At 43.6% G+C, this 20,519-nt stretch overlaps 1 protein-coding gene across 1 annotated transcript in view; it reads left to right on the forward strand.

The window, feature by feature from the left end:
- Positions 1-16,387: 16,387 nt before the first annotated feature.
- SUCLG2 (succinate-CoA ligase GDP-forming subunit beta) overlaps positions 16,388-20,519 on the forward strand; it is a 306,332-nt gene continuing 302,200 nt past the window's right edge. Inside the window, exon 1 of the mRNA XM_075549909.1 lies at positions 16,388-16,530. Within this exon, the coding sequence (XP_075406024.1) occupies positions 16,447-16,530 (84 nt within the window). The 5' untranslated portion in view covers positions 16,388-16,446. The remainder of the gene's footprint in view (positions 16,531-20,519) is intronic.

A 20,519-nucleotide genomic window follows, 5' to 3' on the forward strand; every position in this document is an offset into this window, starting at 1 on the left:
AAATCCTGTTGTGGCGCGTCCTTCTTGCTGGCGAGACTGAACGCGCGACACATCTCACCACTTCTGAGTTGTACAATGCAGTGGTTACTGGCTAGCCTGTGGACTGGACTCTCAGTTCAAAATTAAGGCCTGCTACTTCTTAACCATGGGATCTGAAACAAATCATGTTACATCTGTACCCTTTGTACAATGCTAGAACACTTACCTGACAGAACTATTTTGTGAATTGAATAAGATAAAAACTCACTTTCAGGAAAAGTGTTTAACACAATAACTGCACAAAATGTAGACAACGCAATTTAGCTATAGCTGCTGTTATTAATGTGAGTGGAACTCGGCATAAAGCTGAAGTAAGAGCTTTTGTTTAGATCATTTTAATGAAGCCATTTTGGCATTGGGAATAGCTTGATATAGTTTAAAAGAATAATTAATAAGGTAAACATGGGGCCATCTAGCTGTGGAGCAGCCAAGCCCATATGGAAGAAGCACACCAGCCTGTGTGATCACGAGGTGTTGAAGGGACCAGTTAGCAGACATCAAAGAACTAAAAATCATATCATTCATTGCGAATAAGGAGGAATGCAGATTGGAGACCCAAAGCCTATCTATAGGTCACTGGACATCCCCTTACAGAAGGGTCGTGGGGAGGAGATGAGCCAGTCAGGGTGCAGTGTAGCAACGATGAAACATACAACTTTCCTCTAGTTCCTAAATGCTTCCTCCCCCACACCCAATATCATGATTCCAATTCTACCTTACAAATCTGGCTAGACCAGAGGATGCACACTTGTACAGATAGGAACTGGAAACACAGGGAATCCAGCACCAGTGGACCCCTCATCACCAGTGGTGAGAGTGGCAATACCAGGAGGGTGGAGTGAAGGTGGGGTAGAAAGGGGGAACCGATTACAAGGATCTACACATAACTTCCTCTCTGGGGGATGGACAACAGAAAAATGGATGAAGGGAGACGTTGGACAGTGTAAGATATGACAAAATAATAATAATTTATAAATTATCAAGGACTCATGAGGGTGGGGTAGCAGAGAGGGAGGGGGAAAATGAGGCGCTGATACCAATGGCTCAAGTAGAAGGAAATGTGTTGAAAATGGTAGTGGCAACAAACATACACATGTGCTTGACACAATAGATGTATGTATGGATTGTGATAAGCAGTATACGAGCCCCCAATATAATAATGTAAAAAAATCATTAGTGTTTCATTTGTAAAATGATCACATGACTTATACCACAGACACCTTACTCCACTCTTAAGCCCTACTCTATCCATGTTTTAAATTTCAGAATCTCAAATCTCAAATCTACCCCTCATTCTCGTTCCGATCCTTGAACTTCATTTTCACAGTCAATTTAGAAAGTCAGAAACTATAAACTAGAGGTCAAATTATGTCATTGCCCTTTTTTGTTTGGTGTGCTTTCAATATTAATTGTTTTGCATTTGGTTGTATTGAGGTTGGACATATACTGATTGCCACAGTCTTTACCACTCCTTACTGTCTTGTTCACTTTAATCACTTAGGTTTGGGGTTTTTTTGCTTTGTCTGTGGAAAGTGATTAGGTTTGCCATCTAAGACAGTAGGCGCTGTACTAGCTGAGGGGCAGGATGCAGCTGGGAAGGTCTTGGGAAAGCTGCTGTGGTAACGAGCTGGGAGGGGCAGCAGTGGGCTGCACAGGAAGGTAAGGAGAAAGGTGGCATTTTGAAAAGGACCAAAGCTGTGAATAAGCATGGTGAGGTAGAATAAGAAAGTCCTGGGGACAAGGAATCAAGTAGTTTGGTTGAGTAAACCACCTACGCAATAGTAGAGCAAGTTGGAAGCATACAGTTCAAGCACACGATCCAGAGCCTTAAAGACATAGCGGAGGAACTGGGATTTCAGTTACACTCAGGTCAAGGGTCCCAAAAAACACAGAAACTCAATGATGTCAGGTTGACTCTGACCCATAACAACAATTTTAATAGGAGCTATTATGTTTTGTTAAATTTTACATTTCTCCAATATAGTCAATGAAACTAATCTTTAGTTTTTCCTTGTTATTGGCCATTCTTCTTTTCTAAATTGCTTAATCATTTCATGTAGCTATTTTGGTGTGTGGGACTTACAGAATTTCATGTCAACTTGATAAATAGGGTGGAGTGGTGGAGTCTAGCCTGTCAATCAGGCTGATGATATCTCCTGGCGGGTGTGTCCTTCTCATAAGTAGGGTCATTGGAACCCGCCCCCCCTTCACTTCCTGTTGAAGTGCATGCTGGGAGCTGCCAGAGCGCTGTGATGCTGCCTTTGCCATCGAACCACCACACTTTGCACTCACCAGCTGGTGATGCTTCTGCATTCTGCATCATTGCACATGGCTGCTTGAGTCTGATAAGGGACTTAGGGGCTAGTATTGGATTTATGGACAAGCATTGAACTTATGGACTAGGTCTGGACTGGGATGTTTGCTTGGTATATGAGGGGGTACCCCCCGAATCCATAAAAATGCTCTGCTGGGGGGGGGGCTTTCATAGTATGCATTTTTGCCACTAGGGGAGCATCAAGAAACTCACTCAGAGTTAGTGCACCGGTGATGTTGCCTGGGAAGGTTCTCTCTGGTCACAGGGTATTTTTTTGTAAAAGCAGTTGTGCTTGAACCTCATTTTTTGTGATGGCCATTTTAAGAGAACAGCATGAGGCTGTGAAATTTTGTTTCATGCTCTAGAAAAATGCTGCAGAAACTGTTGTGATGTTGAACCCAGCTTACAAGGGCAGAGCTATTGGGATAAACTTAAGTGTATGAGTGGTTTTCTAATTTTTTTTTAAAAAGGTGAAATGCTGATTGATGACAAACCTCGTTCTTGACATCTTTCAACTACCAGAAATTTTATCCTACAGCAGATGAAAAGCAGATGAAAATGTCAGTAAAAATTCGTGCATTTGTGCTCAAAGACCGACAATGGACCATCGAAGGGATGGGGACGTTATCTTAGAGCTCAGTTCAGCAAAGTGTAATGCAAGATGTGGGAATGAGAAGGGTCGCTGTGGAATTGGTGCTTCAGGTTCTGACTGACGGGAAAAGGAGCCCTGAGTGGAAACATGCCATGCTTTGAAAGAACAGCCACGAAGTGGCCCAGATATTATTCTGAGGCCATTACTGGTAAGGGGACATGGTTCTATCCTTACAGCCCCAGAAGCAAACATCAATCAAGCCAGTGGAAGATGCCATTGTCCTCTCGCCCCCCAAAAGCTCATCAAGCAAAATCCAAAATCAAGATGATGCTCATCTGTTTTATTATGTGAGGGGGGTAGCTATATTTGGAGTCACACTGTTAATCAAGCCAGGTCACACTGTTAATCAAGCTTTTCTTTTTGAGTTCTGAAGAGATTGTGTAACTGTGTGTCACAGAATAAGGCCTGATGTGTGGCAGACCGGAATTGGTTTTGCCACTATGGCAATGCACCTGCTCACGCTGCCATCCATCTCAGTGCACCAGTTTTTTGTAAAAAACAGCATGCCTCTCTTGCCACATGAACCTGGCTCACCTGTCCTCACTCTGCGTGACTTCTTTTTGTTTCTGTGAATGCAGAGAGATATGAAAGGACAGAGATTTGATGACACAGAAGAAGTGAAGAAAAAAACAAGGGAGGTGCTGTCAGCCATCAATACAGATGAATTTGAAAATGTTTCAAGTATGGAATCACAGATTTGACAAATATATTAAGTGTAATGGAGAGTACTTTGAAGATGATAAGGCTGTTTTGCTAAAAATGTAAATAGTTTGGGGGGGAATCCAGGTTTTTGGGGTACCCTCTGGTATAATTACTTAATATAATGTTCTCTCTCATATATATATATATATATATATATATATACATATATATATATATATATATATATAATATAGTAGAATATAAGCCAACCCGAGTATAAGCCGAGGTACCTAATTATTACCTGGGAAACCAGAAAAGCTGATTGACTCGAGTATAAGCCTAGGGTGGAAAATGCAGAAGCTATTGGTGAGTTTCAATAATCAAAACAAATGAAAATAAAATTACTAAAAATTGAGACATCAGTTGGGTAATGTATTTAAATATATATTTTAAATAAAAAACATAAATAAAAAGGACAACAAGTCATTTAACATTAGTAAACCAGCACAGTAAGTGGAAAATAGGTTCAACAAAAACAATAAGGTATCAACAATGATACCTTAAGAGTACTATTCCCTGAGCTCCATCAAAACCAAGCTAAGAGCTTCAGCTGGTGTGAGGTCATCATAGACGCTGTCCTCACTGACATCACCGTCATCACCATCACTGCTGTCATTTTCATACAAAGCGCAGTCTTCACTGCCATCCATAGCATTACTAATACTACATTTCTGGAAGGCACGTCGCACCATGTCTTCTGGAATATCTTCACATGCATCTCGAACCCACTTTGCTATTAACTCTATGTCAGGCTTCATGAGATTTCCTCCTTTTGTTAGTCGGGCTTGACCAGATGACATCCATTCATGCCACATCCTTTGCACACGGTCTTTAAAAGGCTTATTCAAAGATACATCCAGAGGCTGCAGTGCAGATGTAAGTCCACCTGGAATAATGGCTAAAGTAACTTTACTAGATTTTATCAACTTTTTTATGTCATCGATAGGTGGGCTCTGTACACATCCTAAACAAGTAACGATGGCTTTTTCTTTAAGGCTGCTCCTGGTCGTCAGTTCCAATTTCTTCCAGTCATTTTTTTGTTCAGTCTTCATCCATCCAGCCTTTAACATGTGCACACACAGTAATTCTCGGTGGGAAATTGATCTTTTTAGGCAAGGACTTTCTTTTAAAAATAATGACAGGACGCAGCTTAGTTCCATTAGGCAAACATGATAGAACAACTGTAAAGTGGTTTGTTTTTTCTTTCATTTCCTGTGGTTTTGAGAAAAAAAAATTTTTTCCCCTAAACTTGTCACAGTTCTGTTGCTTAGAAGATCAAAAGTCATGGCAGTTTCATCCATATTCCTAATATCTGCCAGGTCATAATTATAAATCCTTCTTTGTTTTATAATAAATGACTGGAATTACATAATTTTTTCTTCAAGGTCTTGTGGCAATTTCTGGGAAATCTTTGTTCTTTGTATCAAACATAGTAGGCCAAACCTATTCATGAAGCGCGTACACCATCCTGCTGATGCAGCAAATTTCTCAATGCCTGGTGCTTTATATTTGTCCTCCTTAACCATTTGTAGAGCATGTATGCGGATTCCCATGCGTGTTATGCAGTAACCATTTTGACGACACTCCATAACACATTTATGCAATTCACTCTCTAGAGTCACATAAAGAGACGTTAAACCACGATGAGCTTTTTTACCTTTTGGAATCTGTTCCAAGTCAGCCTTCATTTTCCACCACTCCCTCACTTACTTTTCATCAACACAAAATTCCCTACTTGCAATACTGTTATTGCTCTCTTCTACTCTTGACACAACCTTCATTTGAAAACCAGTCTCATATGACCAGCGTTTTTGTTTTCGTTCAAGAGTATCCATTTCTAATAGGATAAAAAAACAAGACTTTGAAAAAGAACTTTCATGGTAATGCCTCCCTCCCCCTGCGATGTGTTAGCTGGGAGGAGTGGGGGAAGTCCATGCGGGTGGGGGATGCAGGATGTGAATTAACACAGAGACCAGAGGGGAGAGACGGAGTGCAGCCACAGACACATCCTTACCAGTTCAGCTGCCTGCGTAAGTGAATCACTACGGGTGCTTCTGCAAATTGGAGCCGTCCATGTCATAGGACAGCTCTGATTGGTTAGATGTGAGTAAACAAACATTCAAAGCCCTGCAGTGTCAGTGGGGCTTTGAATGAACAGTGAAGAAACGGCAATCACCCATTAGATAATGGTCGATTGTCCCGTTACCTCAGGGCGGGGGTTGCCCAGCGAGATGTTACACCTCACTGGGGTACAACTGACCTGTGTATAAGCCAAACTCAGCTTATACACGAGTGTATATGGTATATAGATACATATGTATATATATAAAATCACTGGATCTGTGACTCTGAAGGTGTTTTTTTACTTTTAATGAGCTCCCAGCTATTTGAAATATCTCCATGTAAGATTATTGCTCTTGTTTGTTAACCGTATCTCGTGATACTATGGACTTTACTCTTCAGGAAGTTCTTGCTTAATTTTTGGTCTGAGGTTTTTCCTTTTCCTTAAATAGAAATTTTGAAATGGAAGCTATAGCGATATGACGCTTGAGGAAATCTCTCCAGGAAGGTTCTTCTTTGGAAGTTGCAGTGCTTGTTAGCCTTCATTGCTTCTGATGGAACTTTGAACGCTGTACACTCTCCACATTCATTCAACCACTGTTGGGACCAGCAGCTCTGTCAAGGTCAAGAGGACAGAACTCCCTGTTTTACTTTCATCACAGAAGAATGGCCTTCAGACATGAATTTGCCAGTATGGCTTGGCTTTTGGTCAAAGTACTTTTATCATTGCTACATATTTTCCAGCAGCCTGACACAAACAGACTTTAGAAAAACTCATATTTACATCACTCTCTCTATTTATTCTGTAAATTTGGAAAAATTAAACCATGCATCAATTCTCCCTGGTTCTCTCCTCTTCTGGCTCTGATATTTTTAAATATAACAAATGAAAGGAACCACACAACTGTTTTATGGAATGTTTGAGTCTTGTCATGTCTCTACTGTGAGAGTCCAGGGCTAGTTATTTTACTGACACATATGGGATCCAGACTGCAGGAATGTGTAGCGTACTCATGCTGAGACAGAAATGATGCTAAAAAGGGAAAAATTCAGTAATTGAAGTGATCAGGAAAGTAGGGATGAGTACAGTTTGATGCAATGGTTTGAAATTTTCTCAAGAGCCCAACCTTTGTACCTCAACAAAATCTCAAGTACCACTGTTCCCATCTCATATGAAACACAAATGTGAGCTAGTCTAGTCTGTTTACAACAAAAGTCATTTTAGTTTTTCCTAATCCCACATCCTCTTGAAACACTGGGAAATGATTTGCAAGTTTGAAAGGCAGTCCCAGCCCCAAGCCCCTGTGTCTTTCAACCATAGACTCTGTCTGGCTACAGGAGTGTCCCCAAGAATGGGTCCTCAGCCAATGAGAGATAGGAATCTCTGGGTAAACATGATAACTTCCTCACCTCTTCATGGGACAATTTTGAGAAGTGTTCGACAACAATCTTTCAGTGAGTTCCTGGGGAAGATGAACCCCAGTTGCCACAGCCCACTAACAATGTCTTCATGAGCTTCTCAGTGTTATGGGTTGACTTTTGTCTCCAGAAAGCTATGGTCAAGTTCTCATCCCAGTATTCCTACCCTGTTTTCCTGAAAATAAGACAGTGTCTTATATTAATTTTTGCTCCCAAATATGTGCTAGGTCTTATTTTCAGGGGATGTCTTATTTTTCCATGAAGAATATGGTACATATTTATTGTTGCCCAAAAAATAAAGAAAATTTATTACCTGTATATGGTACGGTAGTAGTTGTCACCACAAACTAGCATAACCAGACAAACTGTGAATCCTACAGTATCAAGAATTTCTTGTTCCTATCATTATTTCCATGTACAACAAACTATGGTACATTTACTCATTTATTCAACGACAGTCATGTCATCATCTTTTGAAACATCATCATAATAATCCAAACTCTTATTTTCAGGCAGGTCTTATTTTGGGGGGGATGCCTTATATTTCAGCGAGAGGAAAAACTGTAAGTAGGTGTTATTTTCAGGGGATGTCTTACTTTCGGGGAAGCAGGGTAGTATCTGCAAATATGGCCTATGGATTTATGTGTGGACATCGGCTATTTCTCTGAAGAGGTTGTCAGTTAAGGAGATCAAATTTGAGTAGGACAGGTTCCGATCTTTTCAAATAGTGTCTTATTAAAGAGGAGAACAACACGGAAACTGAATGACACATAGGAAGGCATGTGAATATATCCCTACACGCTAATAAATGCCCAAGACTACCAGAAGCTGACAAGAAGGATCTTCCTCTAGAGCAGATGAAGAAAGCATGGTCCTGCCAACACCCTTATGTAGACTTCCAGACTCTAGAACCATGAGAAAAGACATTCCTTTATTTTAAACCCCCACATCCCTTAATGATGTTTTATTAAGATAGCCCCCAGAATCTTAAAATACCAATACATATTCCCTTTCTCCCTTCCCCATTCTTTAACTGGCTGCCCAATATTACATCTTAAGTAAGCTACCAGGACCCAGATCTTTATCTTAAAAACAGCTATGCAAGAAACCCACCTAATAATGTAGTAGGCAGAGTCTCCTTTTCCATCCTGACTTTGACCTGACCTGTCATTGTTGCTCTAAACTTGTCTCCCCCGAATTCTCTGCCTGATGCAGTGAGTCCCCAGCAGTTTTGCCAGGAGAGACATTTTTAGATTCCTTTACTTTTGGGTACCTTGTAATTTAAATAAGCTGCTGAGAAATGCCATCAAAATTAATCATTTAAATGCATTATTGAAGAGGGAAAAACAACTGGAACACAATGGGCTCTTTCTATGTCAGTGGCAAGTAACACAATGGAATGCATCCATTAAAATGGCTGTCACAAGCGCAACGGGGATACTTTCTATGTGCATAATGAAAGGCCAAAGGATTGAGTTTAAAAAAATTTTTCCCTCTTATAAATGCTAGGCATCTGCTTCCCACTTAAAAACAAACAAAAAAACCCCAAACAAAACCCACAAATGTCCTTTATTTCATCATCACAATTGTTTTCATTCTTGACAGCAGCATAAACTCAAATAAATTATTCATGAAAATTAAGAGTTATTTCTTTTAAAATTATGTTCACCTTAGCTAGTAATAATGAGTTTGTATCATGGCATTGAACCGGTTCAGCTGGGCAAGTCATGGCTGACAAAGTTCCATCAAATGAAATAAAAAGGGCCATGTGAGAGTTTCAGAGAATGGTGGAGTCAGAAATAATGGAGGCACCAAAGGTGGCCACCAGATCAAAAACAGTGGCTGTCCTGTGATTTTGACCACATATCCCCTTGCATAGTTCTGGCAGCTATCCAGAGTCACAGAGCAGGCTCCTGAATGGATTCACTATGCCCTTCTGATGCTGTCATTCCAGGGCTTTGACCCATCATTTTTCCTGTTCTAGTCAGGACCTAGGATCATCTAAATTTTAAAAATTCTGGTCTGTTCTGGTTTTATTTGTCAGGCATGATGAACTGGTTCAAACTGTTTTGAAGTCTTGGTTTTTACCTATTAAATGAGCTTTAAGCTTAAACAAAGAGGTCATGATAAACCACCATGGGTGTGGAGGAAACCAGCTCCCACAACTAATCATGGGTTCAGTAAGTGCAATTGTATGGTTGAGATATATAAAGATTATAATAAAGTCATAGAGAAATGGGAGAGAGAGTAAATAAAGAAGTCAGACACATTTCATAGTAGCATGCTCAACTCCTGTGCAGCCATGATCGCAACAACCAGGTCTGTGCACAATGTGGGCAGAGAAGGCAGGAGGGAGGAGCAGGGCCAATTTATTACTAACCAAGACAAATATCTTTAGGGGTGTGCATGCCTCTAATTACAGGTAAAGATATACATCCTAGGAAGGGGTTGTACAATAGGCAATACAAGCAATAGGAGGGGGTATACAATGGGCATAAGCGTAACAGGAAGAGGATGAGCTAGGGGTGTACACATAGGAAGGGGAGGGACTAGAGGTATACATGTGACAAGAAGGGCGGACCTTAAATTCATGATGGCGGCCTAACCTTGGTCATCCTTGAGTGGGCTTGACATCCCTGGGCTCTCCTTCAGGGAAACAATATACTATCCTTATCAGAAGGGAGTGGGTCCTACTTAGGGTGGGACAGACTATACAGTCTGGTTGCTCTAGATGACTGATAACCCTTAGGGAGAATAACCTCTGACCAACTTTTGTTGACCTCCAAGTGTATAGTCATTTACCAAGTGTAGCAATCAGCTAAGTTTGACATATACTTGGGGGAGACAACTTGGGAGATATCTTTCTGTTTCCCACACAGGTGGAGAGGCACTGCCTGTTTGCTAGGTTTCTGACATGCCTCCTTAACAAATCAGGATAATCAGTGTGAATATGAAAATGAATACATTACTTCACCGTTAACATGCACTGGTAAGATGAAAGAGGAAACGTATGGATTTACTGATGTTTCATTTTCCTTCCCAGAATAATTAAATGAACAAGACACAGTATAGGCAGTTTGTTCTAAATCCAAAGCTTGATCATGAAATTTTATGACTTAATGCTTCAAGCACATACAAAGTTTAGGGGGAATATTACATAAAGTTTTCGTGTAGCTCATGGAAGATGAGTTATTTAGTCTTTATTATATATACTAAGGGAAAGATTGAGGCTTGCAAATGTAAATGTTAAATGAACACTAAAATGTTAATTTGTTCAATGATGGTATGGTAGAGAACAGCCACTAGAATCTAACATTTGACAATGTATCTAGCATAATAATAATAATAATTAATTAAATTTAAAAAAACCTAAAGCCTAAGCCAACTGCCATCAAGTCAATTCCCACTGAAGCAACACTACACAGTCAAAATAGAACTGCTCCATAGGATTTTCAAAGCTGTGAACTTTTGGAAGCAGAACACCAGGCCTTTCTTGTGAAGTGCCTCTGGTGGGTTTGAACAGACAACTTTTAGGCTAGTGGTTGAGTACTTAACCATTTGCCCCACCTAGGGCCTCATTGACAACATAGGGAATGCTATACTCCTCTTTTCATAGTTAGAGGAATCAACCTTAAGCAAGTTGTTCAAGGTCATTGGGGCTCTTCTATCACAGTCAAGATGATGCCTACACATGTGCTTCAATATGATAATAGACAGTACAGTATGCTTTTGATAGGGCTATTGACTGTTCAGAGCAGCTCTTGGATTCATCACTTGGCAGAGAACAAAAAAGGTCAATGGTCTGAAATCACTAGCCACGCTGTGGAAGAAAGTTATGGTGGTCCATTACCATTAAGAGCCATGGAAACCCCATGGAGCAGTTCTCCTCTGTACCAGGGGGTCACTCTGAGCAAGAACAATGTAAGGCATGGGACTACCAGACTATTTAATGGTGCTCATGAGGAGCTTGTGCACATACTGTGGAAACTAGAGTCCAGACCCTCAACAAGCTAAACCGTGAGCTGCAAAACACCAGATTCAGAACAGACGGGTCTTCTCTGTACTCCTTCCTAGCCCCCATACTAGGACCCATAATTTTAGTTATAATTTTCTTAACCTTAGCCCCGTGTGCATTTCAGTTTCTACAGGATCGCCTCCGGGAAGTCACTCGAATCGCTGTAAACCAGATGATATTGCAGCAATACCAACCTCTCCACCCCGTGCCAGGCCAGGACCCCCAGCACTCTGCCTAAACCCCTTTGTTCTTCGTCCACCATCAGCAGGAAGCAGTTACGGAAAAGACTAACTTCATCCATCTTCCCTATAAGGCAGAGTCTGAATTCCTGGTCTTGGCACGAGGAACTCCATTTTGAAACCAACACCTCCATCTTAGCTCTCAAACTCACCCCTTGCTGCCCTTCCACTCCCTCGGTGAACACCCCTCTCGGAATAACCACAAAGAAAGGGCAGGATGACCGTGGTCAGCACGGAATGTACTCAAACCACCAGGTATCCCAGGCAGCCCGCCAGCTGCACCTGCTAACAATAGAAACCCCCCACCCCCTGCTTTCTCTCTGGCATATAAAAACTGTGCCTCGGCACCTGTGGGGCGCGGCTTCAATAGCTGAATACCCTGAGTTGCTGAACCCGCCTGCAAGCTTCTCAATAAAAGCCTGCTTCTAAAACTTTGCCAATTGGATCTTTGGTTCTGTTTTGCGCCCCAATAAACCTTACACATACCAAGAGGCAGCTGTTCAAATAGAAAAAGGGTTCCTGCATGGTTTGAGATCAGAAAAAGAGTGCATCCATGTGTGTCCCTTCATTTTATTTATTCAGTCTATATGCTGAGCAAACATTCGGATCAGTTAGACTGTATGAAGAACAAGGCATCAGGGTTGGAGGAAGGGTCATTAACAAGCTGTGATAAGCAGCTGACAAAACTTTGCTTGCTGAAAGGAACACTAAAACCAGCCACAACAACAACTCACTGCAATGAAGGTGCTTCTTAGTCATAGTGACTCCATAGGACAGGGTAGAACTGCTCCTGTGGGTTTCCAAGACTGTAACTCTTTATGGGTGTAGAAAGCTCCATTTTTCCCATAGGATGTTGGTGGTTTCAAACTACTGACCTTCAGGTTAGCAGCCCAACTCATAGCCACTACACCACCAGGGCTCCTCTACTGAAGCCAAAGAAGTCTTAAATTGTTTGTTGATAAAGATCAATGCCTGTAGCCTTCAGTATGGAGGATTCCTCAAGGTAAAGAAAACAAAAGTTCTCACAATCAGAACTAATGACATAATGATAAACAGAAAAATTTGAAATGGTCAGGTGTGGGATTATAAAAAGAGGTTTCCTTCAGTGAGTGGTCTGGGTGAGGGTCTTGCTTGCTAACATTCCCCAGTTTTGTCTCCCTCAAAGATATGCCAAACATTAGAGGCTATTTGCCAGCACATGGTGGGAGGTCAGATGCTTACAGACATCCTCTCTGAAGGCATTCAGTTTCCTGACCACTGTCTGATCCCACCACAGGTAGGGACCACTACCTGCTGTTAAGGACAATGGGCTACTTCTCACTGAAGGCTTGGGACCCTTAGTCTGGTCCCTGTAGGTGGAGTTCACACCCTATTGATAATGGTTTCTATGGAGATACAGAGACCAGGTCAAACCTGCTCAGTGACATCCAAAGTTAGGCTGCCATCCTAAATCTAGGATCGGCCTTTCTTGTCACATGTATACTCCCAACCCCTCCCCTTCCTGTTGAGTGGATACCCCTAGGTCTTGCCCCTCTCATTACTGTAACACAACCCCTTCCTTTGAGGGATGTATTTACCAGTAATTAGGGGGCTTTAACACCCCCCCCAAAAGAGATATATGCCTTGGTTAGAGATCAAAAGCTCTCCTGCTCTCTCCCTCACCTCCCTCATCCTGGTGCTGCTCCCACCCCCACCCACCAGCCTTGCTCCCCTGTTTCCTTTCCCCTTGTCCTCCTCCCCCTCTCTCCTGCCCCCCAGTTTCCCATCTCCACGTGGACCACGAAGCGGGACTGAAGTGAGCATGCTACCATGAGATACGTCTGACTCCATTTTTTCAATCTCTCTTTTATCTCTCATCTTTCTATGACTTTATTATAATCTATATGTATATAAATTAACCGTACAATTGTGCCTATCGAACTGGAGATTAGTAGTGGGGGGCTGGCCTTTCCCCCTCAGTCAGGATTTAACTTTGTTTGTGTCCATAATCAGCGACCCTGGAAGCAGCAGTCAAGAAAGAAATCAAGGGATGTGTTGCACTGGGTAAGTGTTTTGTAATTCTTAAAATACTAAGAAGCAAAGATGCCTCTTTGAGAACTAAGGTACACCTGACCTGTCAGGGGAGCCAGCTCCTGTCAAACCAGCACAGGTCCAGTAGGCACAATTGCACAGCAATAATATTATAGTAAAGTCATAGAAAATATGAGAGCTAGGAGAGAAAGTAAAATGAAGGAGTCAGACACATCTCATGGTAGCTTGCTCACCTCAGCTACTCTTGGTGGTACAGGGCAGGAGAGAGCTTTATTGCTAACCAAGGCTTATATATCTTTGGAGGTGTGCATACCTCCTAGTTACAGGTAAAGACATATGTCACAAGAAGGGGTTGTGCAGTAGGCAATACAAGCAACAGGAGGGGGATCTACAAGGGCCATAAGTGTAACAGGAAGGGGATGAGCTAAGGGTGTACACATGATAGGAAGGGGAGGGACTAAAGGTAGACATTTGACAAGATGGGTGGACCCTAAATTCATGATGACGGCCTAACCTTGGTCACCCTTGAGTGGGCTTGAGCTCCCTGGGCTCTCCTTCAGGGAAACAATATACAACTATCCTTATCAGAAGGGAGTGGGCCCTACTTAGGGTGGGATAAACAATGGTGTCTGCTTTCTCTGGATGGAGAAGAACCCCTGGCCTACTTCTGTTGACCTCCAAATGTATAGTCATTTACCAAGTGTAGCAAGCAGCTAGTTTGACATATACTTGGGGGAGACAACTTGGGAGAAATCTGTTTCCCACACTGACCCAAGTCAAGGCCCATCAATGGCCTCATCGGCAAGCGAACTACTGTATATACCATGGACTGTCCGAACAACAAATCTGCCTTAGAAGTACAGATAGAATGCTCCCGAGGAGTGAGAATGGTTAGGTTTTGTCTCAGATTTTTGAGACATGTTACCAGGAAGGACCAGTCTCTGGAAAAGGACATCCTGCTTGGTGGCATACAGGGTCAGTAAAAAAGAGAAAGACCTTCAGCAAGTCTGATTGGCACAGTGGCTGCAATAATGAGCTCACACAGAACAATGGCTGTGCGGACGATTCTGACTCACGCAACTCAATGTATTTCAGAGAGAGCTGGGACCTTAACTAGATCACCAACCTTTTAATGAATCTGTCTATCATCTATCTATCTATCTATCTATCTATCTATCTATCTATCTATCTATCTATCTATCTATCTATCATCTATTTATCTAGAGAAACAAATCCAGTGACACTCATATGTCTAAGAGTGAGCTTCATATCAGGAAGCAATGGCTATCAAGAAGGCATCCCAGCTCAGTCCAGCTCAAGTCCTTAAGTCGCATGGTGGTCAATCAGCCTCTCTTCAGACTCACATAGCCGCAGGCTGGTGGTGCAGAATGGGGAGCCAGGGAGATCACAGACCAGTGGCTGCAGAGTCACCTGGATCCAACGTTGGTGGAAATATGGCAGGGCACCAGGGTGGCAGAGCCGTCGGGTGGGAGGCAGAGACCCAGCAAATAGGATGGCAAAGTGGCAGAGATCGAGAAAGAGCAGTTTCCACGTTCCTGCATTCTTACACAAAATGCTTATGACATCAAGGAGATATCATCAGGCTTTGACTGGTCAGGTGTGACTCCACCCCTAGTCAGAATTGTCTAGTAGACATAATTCCTAATTAACACATGATCTATCTACCCTCTATCTGTATAGAACAGTAAAGCAAATAGAGTGTAAATGATGGATGAATCTGGATAAAGTATATTTGGGCATGCTATAATAATATTCTTGAATATTTTCTGTGAATTTGAAATTATATTTCAAAAAATAAAAAGGCAGGCATGAAGGGAGGTAACTGGTTGCCTAGCTTGGTTACCTTGCATCTTTTTTCATGATGATATACTAAAAATATTTAAATATTGTTTAGGAACAATGTTTAGATTTGAATTTCATTTCTATCCCTTAATAACTATGATTTCAAGCAAGTTTAACCTCTCTGTGGCCCTTTCCTTTTAATGTGAATATGTTACGCTAACATCTACTTAAAGCATTGATTAAAAAAACAAAGCAGTCGCCCCTAAACCTGATTGCCATCCTGTCGTTTGGACTCGGTGACTGCAGGACAGGGTGGACCTGCCCCTCTGGGTTTACCAGAGTAGAAAGCCTCCCTTTTCCTCAGTGGGGGCAGCTGCTTGGTCGTTTCCAAATGGTTTCAAGTAGTGACCGTAGGCCACTAAAGCTCCCCAAATAACTGCTTTGAAGACTAAATGAGTTTATTTTGTAAAGTTTGTCCTAGTAAACATGTTTGTTAGTTATTTTTGTTGCATCAGCTTTGGATTAAGGATAAAAAGTGTCATCAAGGAACAAACATCCTGATGACTATTAGCAGTACTGCTGAACGGTGCGGGCGAAGGCTGTAGAAATGGCACGTGCTTTATTACCGATGTATTCCCCACAGTGGCGAAAGAGAGAGAGAAAGGTCACCAAGGGTACAGGGCGTCCAACCCACCTCGGCGGACTCACCAGACCTCTGGGCACTCACTGCCAGAGCTGGTGGTGTGCGGGCTGACCCGGGCAGCAGGTGCCCACCTCTCCTTGTGGTCTTTCAGCCTCAGCAAAGACTCGGGTCCTTGGGCAGCCCTGTGACACCCGGCTAGCCGGCGCCTTTGCGGGACGGCCTCAGCTCGGAGAGCGGCCCTAGGGACGCTCGGGACAACTGCCCAGCATCGCCGGGCGCTCTCCGGGGCAGTTTCGAGCGCCGTGGCCGCAGGGTTCGGGAACTGTCCCCGGATAGGTGGGAGGGGACGGAGGTCACCCGCCCTCCAATCGCTCGCAGAGCGAGAACCCGGGGCCGGGGCGCCGGGCGGTTGGTGGCCCCGGGGGACCGAGGGACGGCCCGCCCCGCCCCCGCCCCGCCCCATCCTCCCTGCAGGCTCTCTCTCCGCCCGCTCTGCGTCCCCGCGCCTCCCCCGGTTTCCTGTCCAAGATGGCGTCCCCCGTGGCAGCGCAGGCCGGGAAACTTCTGCGACACCTGGCGCCCCGGCCCCCGCTGCTGGCGGCCAGGTCCCAGGTGAGCCCAGTTGGTCCCGGGAAGGACGCGGACGCCGACGAGCCGGGTTCCCCTCCCCCCTCCCGGAGCCGGGGGTGCGCTCGGCCCGCGGAGGGGCAGCGCCCAGGGCGCACGGGGGGCGCGCGCCCCCGCGCTGGGAGCGGGGGGCGGCAGCTGGGGACCCCGAGGGTGAACCCGCCGGGGCGCCGCCCTGGGTTCCCGCGTACCCGCAGCGCAGGCGCCGGGCGCTCGACCGGGCGCTGCTCTAAGTGCGAGGGGAGCCCCTGCGACCGACCGACGGACCGGCCGGCTGGCTGTCAGTCCAGAAGGCTCTGGGACCCATTGTACCAGTTGCACCTTTGAACATTTCTAGCGTTGAGGCCGTTTTATGGATCCGTGATGAACATGCCTGGCAAATTCATTGGTTAGCGCTGGAATGAAACTTAGCGTGAGGCTGGCTACCGGCTCTTCCACACTTAGGGGAGCGGACAAGGGGGTGTGGGTGTGTTTCCACTTTGTTGAATTGCATGAGTCTGGGAAAGAAGTGGTAAATGCCCCCCTCGCTCCACCCCAAACGGTCACAACCCTAAAATGCATCAGACCATTGGCCCTTTCCACGGTCAGCCTCCCTATGTCTGGAGAATGCACCCAAGGGAGCCAGTGGAAGGCCATGGATAGCCATTTGAACGTGACCTTGGTAGTTTTATTGTGCGGGGGGGGCAAACTTCGTAGTGGACAGAAGGCCTTTGGGGGAAGTGAGGAGAATCACTCATCCACTTGGCTTGTTCTCCATGCCTCATTTGTCTCCCTCTCTAAAGGACAGCCTGGGGCTCAGCCTTAGCAGAGCCATGTCCTTGTCCATTTCCCCATTTTTTAATTGATGAGAGGCAAATGATTACTCATGCAATTTTAACTAGTATATGCAGAGTATAGCTTTTAAGAAAATGAAACAAAAACCAAAAAACCTACTAATGATCCCCCCTCCCCCCCAGTTGCTCTAAGCATTCCCTAATAATGACATCTGGAGTATTTTTTTCTTCCCTCTTTCACTTTCCAACGCTCCATCTCTGTTTCTCTTAATGGACATTTACAAGGTGTTAAAACTTATTACTATAATATCTTTAATGGGCACTTGAGAGTATGGTGGGGTAGCAAAATGAGTGGTGGTTTTGTCTAATTAAAATCACTAATAACTACTGCAATAGAGTAAGGAGAATACTTCCAGGTGACCAAGTCCTATTCATTATTTAAGTGTTATGAAAAACAAGAAGCACGGTGTTAACTCTGAATGTAGCCTTGAATTGATGAGAAACATGATGCTCAGGGCTGTGACAAATGCAAAAAAAAAAAAAAAGAAGAAAGAAAGAAAAAGAAAAAAACTAATTTCACATAGAAACTAAATACAGGATGTTCAACTGAAGTATGGTGACTTTTTGTTTGACCAAAAACTGAAAACCTGAGCACGTCATCCAGGGTGATGGAGGTGGGGCCAGATGCCTTTGCTTTGGCAAGGAGACTGACTGCATACATGGATCTATTACCTCACTCTATGTAGTTATTACTGTGATTTACATACTTGTGGATCATTTGTTATCTTCTAAATACAGGGTTTCTGTCATTGAGTCAATTCTAACACTTAGTAACCCTAGACAGCAGTGTAGAATTGCCACTGTGCGTTTCTGAGACTATAACTTTTTACGGAGTAGAAAGTCTCATCTTTCTGATCGTTTCAAACCACTGATTTGTGGTTAGTAGCAAGACACATAACCTTTCTTTAAATCATTTTATTAGGGGCTTATACAACTCTTATTAAAATCCATACCTACATCAATTGTATAAAGCACATTTGTACATTCATTGCCCTCATCATTCTCTAAACATTTACTCTCCATGAAAGCCCCTGGCATCAGCTCTTCATTTCATGAACCCTTGATCATTTATAAATTATTATTTTGTCCTATCTTACACAGTCCGACATCTCCCTTCACCCACTTTTCTGTTGTCTGTCGCCCAGGGAGGAGGTTATATGCAGATCCTTGTAATCCGTTCCCCCTTTCCACCCCACCCCCCCTCTACCCTTCTGGTATTGCCATTCTCACACTGGTCCTGAATGGATCATCCGCCCTGGATTCCCTGTGTTTCCAGTTCCTATCTGTACTAGTGCACATCCTCTGGTCTAGCCAGATTTGTAAGGTAGAATTGGGATCATGATAGTGGGTGGGGGGGAAAAAGCATTTAGGAACTAGAGGAAAGTTGTATGTTTCCTGGTTGCTACACTGCACCCTGACTGGCTCGTCTCCATAAGAAGATGTCCTACAGATGGGCTTTTGGTCTCCACTCTGCACACCCCCCCCCCCCATTCACAATGATATGATTGTTCTGATGATGCCTGATACTTGATCCCTTCAATACCTCGTAATTGCACAGGCTGGTGTGCTTTTTCCATGTGGACTTTGTTGCTTCTGAGCTAGATAGCTGCTGTTTACCTTCAATCCTTTAAGGCCCTAGACGCTATATTTTTTGATAGTCAGGCACCATCAGCTTTCTTCACCACATTTGCTTATGGACCCATTTGTCTTCAGCGGTTGTGTCAGGAAGGTGAACATCATGGAATGCCAGGTTAATAGAACAAAGTATTCTTGCACTGAGGGAGTACTTGAGTGGAGGCCCAAGGTCCATCTGCTACTTTGATACTAAACCTATAAATATATGCACATAAATCTATCTCCCCATCCTCATATAAATATATTTACATAAATGTACATGCCTGTATCTAGACCTCTATAAATGTCCGTTTCCCAGCTCTTTCCTCTATTTCCTTTGACTTTCCTCTTGTCCCACCATCATGCTCAGCCTTCATTTGGATTACAGTAATTCCTCTCAGTTATATTACCCTTGATGACAGCTCCCTCCTTACTGTGGCTATGCACATTGCTCATTGGGCAAAGTTCACTGAGCCGGTCAAAGAAAGCTTTGGCAGTGCCTCAAACGTTTGTCAGGAAGTTCAGGAGCATGTAGAGGCATGAGTATCATCAGAAAAACAAAAATACTCACAAAACTGCTTAAACCCAGGCCCCTGTTGCTGTCTGCTTCAAAACAGATGGCTCCAGTGTAATTTTCAGTTCTTTCCGGAAGTGGGAAGAGAGAGATGGATGCGTGGCTATTAGAAGTGAGAAACTAAAGGTTATGTACAAGTTCTTATCAGCTAAATGAGGTTGTGGAGGCTGTGTTGTAACTTGTGACTTACCTGTATCTGCCTTCTTGCCCAGAAGAATAGTGGCTGACTTTTGCCGTTTTAAAAATGCAATTTTTGCTGTTAGACCAGAGAATCCATCTCCAATAATTTAGATGCTAAGCTGTTGACCTCCTTTATGGGAAAGACCTTTAGGTAATAGTTTGTGTCCCAAATTGGTTTCGTGTGCAGTAAATGAAACATGTCTTTTCTGGGCGAGTGAGCGAGTGCAGAGACGCAGAGCCATGAGGATGTCAGTACCCTTGCACCCTGGCCCAGTTTGCAGGCACAGCGCCCAGAAAGGCACTAGAATACGTCTCGTATTTGGGTGAGCAAAACAAATTAATAAGTAACCCCAGATCATTTGTCCTTCAACTCTCTTTTCTGTTCAATTTGGTAATGTCACTTGATACCTGGATTTTCATTATGTGACAAATGTTTGTCTGAAGAACATGAGGAGTTTATACCTGTTGGGACAAATGATAAAATCAATCTGTTAATACGATTTGGTGAAATCACCAAATGGGCATTGGTCTGACGAAGAAAGCTGGCAGAGGGAGGGCACTTCAAGTGGAGTAGACGGCCTGCAATGGCAGAGACAGTGGACACAGCTTGGGGCAGTCCTTGTGCTAGGTGGGTGTGAAGAGGAGCGAGGCAAGTCAGTGACGAGAAGCTGAGGGGTCACGTGGCTCTTCTAGATTAGTGACAAAGCAAGGATGAGACTACAGAAGGCCCAGAAGTAGACTGGGCCTAAAACTACTTACTAAAAATCGAATGG

This window comes from Tenrec ecaudatus, chromosome 5 (genome assembly GCF_050624435.1).
Source record: "Tenrec ecaudatus isolate mTenEca1 chromosome 5, mTenEca1.hap1, whole genome shotgun sequence".
NCBI lineage: Eukaryota > Metazoa > Chordata > Mammalia > Afrosoricida > Tenrecidae > Tenrec > Tenrec ecaudatus.